Source organism: Triticum urartu, chromosome 2A (assembly GCF_056163025.1).
Source record: "Triticum urartu cultivar PI428250 chromosome 2A, HENAU_Tu73, whole genome shotgun sequence".
Lineage (NCBI taxonomy): Eukaryota > Viridiplantae > Streptophyta > Magnoliopsida > Poales > Poaceae > Triticum > Triticum urartu.
In genome coordinates this window covers 638,711,931-638,718,856 of record NC_141874.1, presented here as the reverse complement: position 1 = coordinate 638,718,856, position 6,926 = coordinate 638,711,931, and the positions used below count along the sequence as shown (strand labels likewise).

Below are 6,926 nucleotides of genomic sequence, written 5' to 3'. Positions count from 1 at the left end.
GCAATGCCGTCATGGAATCATGTAATGCATATAATTGAGAGTGAGGGTAATACATGGAAATGGGCGGGTTTACTTAAGGGTGATGTAGGTGCCTTTCGTGGGGCCACAACAGAATGGGCAAGTGTGAGAACATAGCATTACAATGGTATGTGGATCAGTGGAGTTGGGTTTATATGGCATGTAAACACCAACCTAAAAGGGCTCTTTAACCCCACCTCCTTATTTAATCTCTCCCTAATAATAAAGCACAGATTGAGCCTCCGGTTCACCGTCGCGCACTTTTTACAAAAGAGACCCCGTAGTTTCTGATATTAAACCCGCACTCCTTTTTTAAAGTGGCTAATCTGAAAAACGTTTCGTTAAAACAACCAAACCTCCGCCTCCTCCCCTGCTCTCCCATCGTCCGCAGAAGCCCACCCAAGTCCTCGTTCGCTCGCCGAGATCCATGGCGGCCGCGGCGGCTGGGAGAGGATGCGCACGGGAGGAGGAGTTCGGCGAGCTCTTGTGGACCTGCTGTCCATCGTGCGGGCCAGCAACCGCTGCCGCTGCCAGCAGCAGGAGGCGCGGGCGGAGATCCCCTTGTGGGGCCGGCGCCGGCCGAGGAAGGCCCCGGCGGCGCCACCGAACGAGAAGCCCGCGGCCGATGACGATAGTAGCGAGGGCATCGCCAGCCCGGACACCACGCTTGCCTTCCCCGAGGACGACGAGGCGGCGGCGACGGACGACGAGGCCAAGGCCAGCGCACAAGACAAGGTGAGCCGCCGAGCCGCGAGATCTGCGCCCGCCCGCCTCCCTCCGCCAATTTGGCCCGCTTTGATTTTGATTTCTTGCTGCTCCTTGACGTGTTCGTCCTTCCCTCTGCCTCCGCTCAGTGGCCGAGGTGGAGCTATAGGCCACCGAGGTTGCCTATGTCATGGGATGAGGAGGAGGATGGCGAATGGGAAGCACCGAAGATTGACAACCCCAACTCCCCAAGTGTGAAGAGGCACCTGGTTGTGGTGAATGGAAGAGGCGGATGAAGCAGAATCCTTCCTACAAAGGCAAGTGGCATGCACCCCTGATTGACAAACCCAGCTACAAGGGAATCTGGAAGCCCCAAGATATCCCCAACCCTGAGTACTTTGAGCTTGACAAGCCTGACTTTGATCCAATTGCTGCTATTGGAATTGAGATTTGGACAATGCATGATGGCATCGTTTATGGCAATATTCTTTTTGCCGATGATTAGAAGGTAGCCACCTCTATCCTGGACAAGACATGGAAGCCCAAGTTTGATGTTGAGAAGGAAAAAAGCAGATGGCTTAGTGGATCATCTAGCCTCCCACTTGGCAAGGTGCAGCGGCCCTCTTCTTGTTTTCTCTTTCCCAAGAGCACATCATGGATTATCAGCAGGATTGAGCCGATGATCTAGATCGAGCAGGTCAAAGGAACTTGCCAGCAACACTCCTCTTTGATCTGGTATGTCGTTCATCTCGGGTGATTTCTACCCTGGAAAATAACATGGAACATCAAAAACTGCATTTTGAAAAGGTTACTGCAAACTTGATTTTATTTATCCTGCATTTATGAAAATTTATGAATAGGACAATCGTTCGTGTTTTCTTCCAGATGTTCTAATGTATAAAACGATGCCATGATAGTTGGCATTCATGCTTCAAGTATGAGATCAGCTCAACCATCTCCAATAGTCTTCTTTCTTGCTATCCAGGACTTAAACGAGCAGAAAATCTTTGAACAAGGGGTGGATGGGGGTACACGGTTTGGTCCCCTGTGCAGAATAAAACAGTTTTATGATACATAGGCTACAATTTTCAGAACTGAAACACAGGTAGGTTCCAGTTGTGATTCCGATGTACAACTTTGATTAGTATTTATTCCCACCGGCTGTATATACTACCTATGAAATTTGTGGAATTTTGATCAAATTTGTAATGCATGGCCTATCAGCTTATTCTCTGTTATCTAGCTTGTTCATCTGTTAGCCTAGCTAAAATAATTCTGCTGTTTGTATTTGATTGAAAAATATCATGAGCTTACGAGTTGATTTCACATATTTATTTGACAAGCCCGGTTGTATTTGGCAACCTCTGGCTTAATTTTCAATTTGACAGGCCTATTGTTTAGTATGTCTGATATACCACGCAATTTGTACAAGAACCAAAGGATTATTGTAGTCTGCATGTGTGCATCCTCTGTAACTATCAGTCTATTATGATAACTGACAATAAATTATGATGGCATCCAAGGATTTGTACCCTGACTATAATGCTTTGCCATCACCTTAGATTATGAGTTTGATATTTTAGGAAGCGTGTTACTTAGAACAACTTATTAAGGTTATCTGAAAACATAGATTACACAAAACCTGAGTTTTTGGATGGACAAGAGCAAGTTGATTATGATGTTATCTTTTCTGCATAGCATGGACGCCCTGCACTGCCCCCACCAGGATTGCGCTGCCTTGCCCTGCCCGATCGATGCCAGCTACGTCGCTACACTCCCCACGGCCAGGTAAGTGCCTAGGCCAAGTAACAAGTTATCACATCTTCGTGATCCAGTTAAATGTGCCAATGGACAAGTACGTACCATCCTATAGATATTGTTGTCATTGTTCTTCTGTTGTCAGTATGACAAAAAAAAGAATTCATCCAGTCCAGGCCCTCCTCCTTAGTGCACGATGGTAATGGGTGTGTTGTGGTCAGCTTGCAGTGGCAGATAGTTCACAGTCCCAACTCCAGTGTTAACTCTGTTATTCTCTTACTAATACTTCCATAAGATAAGATTGTAAACTAAATCTGCTGTTGTGTCATATTATTATCATCTGATTACTAATTAAACTAATAGTAAGATATTTTATACCCTTTTGTAGATGGTGCAGACTTTGCAGGTGTTCAGAGAAATGATGTGCTATTCAAGGGGTTTGGGAGCACTAATAAAGAATCTCTTGCTGAACTTTTTGTACCACTAATGATTAAAGTGAGTTCTTTATAGTTTGCTTCAATTTATTGTAGGAGGATATCTGGTGCAAAAGCATAATTCGATGCAGCCATGCTTTTTTGTCGATGAATTTAATTTGACAATGTTCCTATATAGTTCCAGTTATAAATGTAGCCTTAGCTCCTTGCAGCAAACATCTCCACGTAAAGTTAACTCCACCATGTGTTCAACCTCTAAACTCACCTGACACCGCCTGTAATGGGATGACCTTGTTCATTTGAGCGATGACATTGTTGTCATTTGACCTTCAGATCATTTTCCTCTGAAATAGTGATTAATTAAGTAACTTTGTTCTTCAATATGATGATCCTCTTTCCTCAGAACATGATTAAGCCACATGATTCCATCATGTAGTGTATAGCTTGTCCTAGCTCAACTTACAGTTGTTATTTAGCTCCTCCATTTTCTAACAATGTGCACATGTCTACGTTTGGGAACCTTGGAAACAAAATGCAATTGCGATATTTGGGATTGAAAGCAAAAAAAAGGTGGGAAGCTGTCCCGTAATAACAAGGAAAGAGGGATTCCGGGAAAAAAGTGGGAAGCCAGACGTCCCGTAATAAGAAGAAAGTGTCCTAATAAGGAAGAATGGAGAGAACAAAGAAGGAAAGGAGGGATTCCGGGAATTGATAATAAAGAAGGAAAGGGAGAGATTTCTGGGATTGATATTAAAGAAGTAAACCAGCTAGAAATCAATCAAAAGTCTCCCCCTCAAAAAAATTTCATCCTCTGCCCTAGCTATAATCCCATGAACGAAGTTTTACCCTGCCCATAACTCGAGAGAAAATTATATCAGATTTATTTATTTATTGTTTATAATCACCGGGAAAAATTATGTTAGAAAATACTATGCCTAAGTCATAATAAAGAAATTATTTATTTATTGTTCATGTACAATAAATTTTTGAGAATTATAATGAAAAAGATAGTACCGGTTAAAAATAGGTGCTTGATTGTTGGGCACGAATAGTGCTATGCTACACAGTCCCTAAACCTAGCCAACATTGCTTCATGAAAATTCGTGTTACCTCCGTAGTGAAGCAAAAAACATTGTACTAAAATGGACTTTACTATTTACGGTATAATGCGATATGTTTTGGGCATCACTAAGCAACTCCAACAAAGGCATGAAAAGATACTCACAACCAGGTAGATATCTCTATGATTTAAATTCCACACATCTTTAGTACACTTCTGAAATACGTTTATATTTTTCTGCAATACATATTTTTATGGCAGGATGGAGGATTTCAAAGAGTTTGTTCATGTCATCATGCCTGGCGGTGTGTCATGGAATGAGAGGGGGTCTTGAGCAATTGGGTTAGGAAAGTGTGGTTTTTTTTTCACCCGATGCAACACACGGACATTTGTGCTAGTATATAGTACGCACACTTGTGCGTATTCGATAAAAAACTTTAATTGGTGGCGCGCCACTTTCAATCCATATTGCAACTATTTTTCTGAAATACCAATGGCGTGGGCATATTTCATATGCCATCACTATTCCATTACTGGTGGCGTGACTAACAAATAGCACGCCATGAGTATGTGGGACACATTAGTCTGGCCAAGCGCAATATAATGTCGACGTGGCAAAACAACCCACACAATCACTATTATGCCTACTGGTGGCATGATACTTCTCGTCACATCAATTGTATATTCCACGGGACCACTTTGGGTCCTACATGGCAGTGTTGTGCCTGGCCACCAGCAAGACAAACAAGTAATAGCATGGTTAATTCTGATCGGATTATATATAGAGACTTATCCCTCACCTATAGCTACCACTCCTCCCTCCAAAAAATCTCTCCCTGATCGCTGCACAAATCCCTACATACTTATACTTGTGGCCGGCCTCTGCCACAATCTATCGACGGCTATCTCAATCATATTTGTCTATGATCTTGGTAATGCCCAAATTTCGATTTCATCAAATTTCTGACACTCAATATATGTTAGATTTTAAAAAAAGGTAATGTTGAAATGTTTTGTGACCTCGTTAGCTATATATAACTTTTTCCTATATACTCTCTTGTAGGCAACTAGATCGATCGAACGATTCATGCATATGGATCAAACTATAAATCGGTTCTTCAAGGTGGCATTGGAAGATATGAATTGAAAGGGTAAAAGGAAGATATTATGTCCTTTTAAGAAGTGCAAGAATGAGGTTTTGATTGACCCTTTTACTGATCGTGTGAGGATGCACTTGCTCAAACATGATTGCATGCCTAGTTATACACGATGGGCAAGGCACGGTGAGGACGAGGATGATGCCAATGTCGAAAGGGCGGCAAAAGAGGAAGTAGGATACCCTTTCGATGAATAGCCAAAAGGAGGGAAGTACGAACATGAGATAACCGAACATGAAGAAGATCATCAGGACGGACAAGATGGGGCGGCGGTTGAGGAAGCAAGAAACCCTGTGGACGAAGAGTCGAAAGGAGGGAACAACCAAGAGCCAGCCAAACATGATATCTGTATTCACTTCTTTTAGAGCTACACCACCCATGGATAATCCTCCCCAGGCCACACAATATCTTTATCCACCCAAATTTTTAGATCTCCTTGTTCAGCAACTCTGTGTTCTCGGGATACCACTGGAATTTACATATAGTAATAAGAACCAAATTAGAATCACAACGCTAACGAAAAACCGAATGGAATTTGAAATATCAATTACTTTAATGTGGTCCTTGTTGGAAATATGGCCTAGAGGCAATAATAAAATTGGTTATTAACATATTTCCCTGTTCATGATAAACGTCTACTATCCATGTTAGAATTGTATCGATCGGGAACTCAGATACATGTGTGGATACATAGGCAACACCGTGTCCCTAGTGAGCCTCTACTAGATTAGCTCGTTGATCAAAAGATGATTGAGGTTTCCTAACCATAGACATGTGTTGTCACTTGATAACGGGATCACATCATTAGGAGAATGATGTGATGGACAGGACCCATCCGTTAGCATAACATTTGATCGTTCAGTTTATTGCTATTGCTTTCTTAATGTCAAATACATATTTCTTTGACCATGAGATCATGCAACTCCCGGATATACTGGATGAATACCTTGTGTGCTATCAAACATCACAATGTAACTGGGTGATCATAAATATGCTCTACAGGTATCTCCGAAGGTGTCTGTTGAGTTGGCGTGAATCGAGATTGGGATTTGTAACTCTGTATGACGGAGAGGTATCTCTAGGCCCTCGCGGTAATACACATCACAAGAAGCTTGCAAGCAAAGTGACTAAGGATTTAGTTGCAAGATGATGTATTACGGAACGAGTAAAGAGACTTGCCGGTAACAAAATTGAACTAGGCATAGAGATACCGACGATCGAATCTCGGGCAAGTAACATACCGGCAGACAATGGGAATTACATATGTTGTCATAAAGGTTCAACCGATAAAAGATCTTTGTGGAATATATAGAAATAAATATGGGCATCTAGGTCCCGCTATTGGTTATTGACCGGAGAGGTGTCTCGGTCATGACTACATAATTTCTGAACCTGCAGGGTCGCACGCTTAACATTCGTTGATGCTAGAGTAGTATTGGGATATTTGATGAGTGGTCACCAAATGTTGTTCGGAGTCCCAGATGAGATCCCAAACGTTACAAGGAGTCTCGGAATGGTCGAGAGGTAAAGATTTATATATGGGAAGTCACATTTTGGGTTCCGGAAAAAGGTGCAGTTTTTTCGGTATTGTACCGGGAAGCTTCCAAAAGGTTCCAGAGGGGTCCGGAAATCCACAAGTGGGTCCACCATGACCCAAGAGCTAGCATGGTCTGCGGGGAGGCACCTAGGCCTTATTGGGTGATAACCCACAAGTATAGGGGATCACAACAGTTTTCGAGGGTAGAGTATTCAACCCAAATTTATAGATTCGACATAAGGGGAGCCAAAGAATAT

General features: G+C 42.6%; 1 protein-coding gene across 3 annotated transcripts; it reads left to right on the top strand.

Moving 5' to 3' along the window:
- The first annotated feature begins 367 nt into the window (after positions 1-367).
- Positions 368-4,508, top strand: LOC125539345 (uncharacterized). Of its 3 annotated transcripts, XM_087544673.1 has the most exons (5): positions 368-753; positions 873-1,458; positions 1,709-1,828; positions 2,422-2,511; positions 2,870-4,508. In XM_087544673.1, the coding sequence occupies exons 1-2, from the start codon at positions 472-474 to the stop codon at positions 1,017-1,019; spliced, it is 429 nt and encodes a 142-aa protein (XP_087400799.1). In that variant the 5' UTR covers positions 368-471; the 3' UTR covers positions 1,020-1,458; positions 1,709-1,828; positions 2,422-2,511; positions 2,870-4,508. The 3 variants fall into 3 exon arrangements, with proteins under 3 accessions (XP_087400799.1, XP_048558741.1, XP_087400798.1); XM_048702784.2 differs by having other exon boundaries at positions 2,422-4,508; XM_087544672.1 differs by having other exon boundaries at positions 1,689-1,828; positions 2,422-4,508.
- Positions 4,509-6,926: the final 2,418 nt, after the last annotated feature.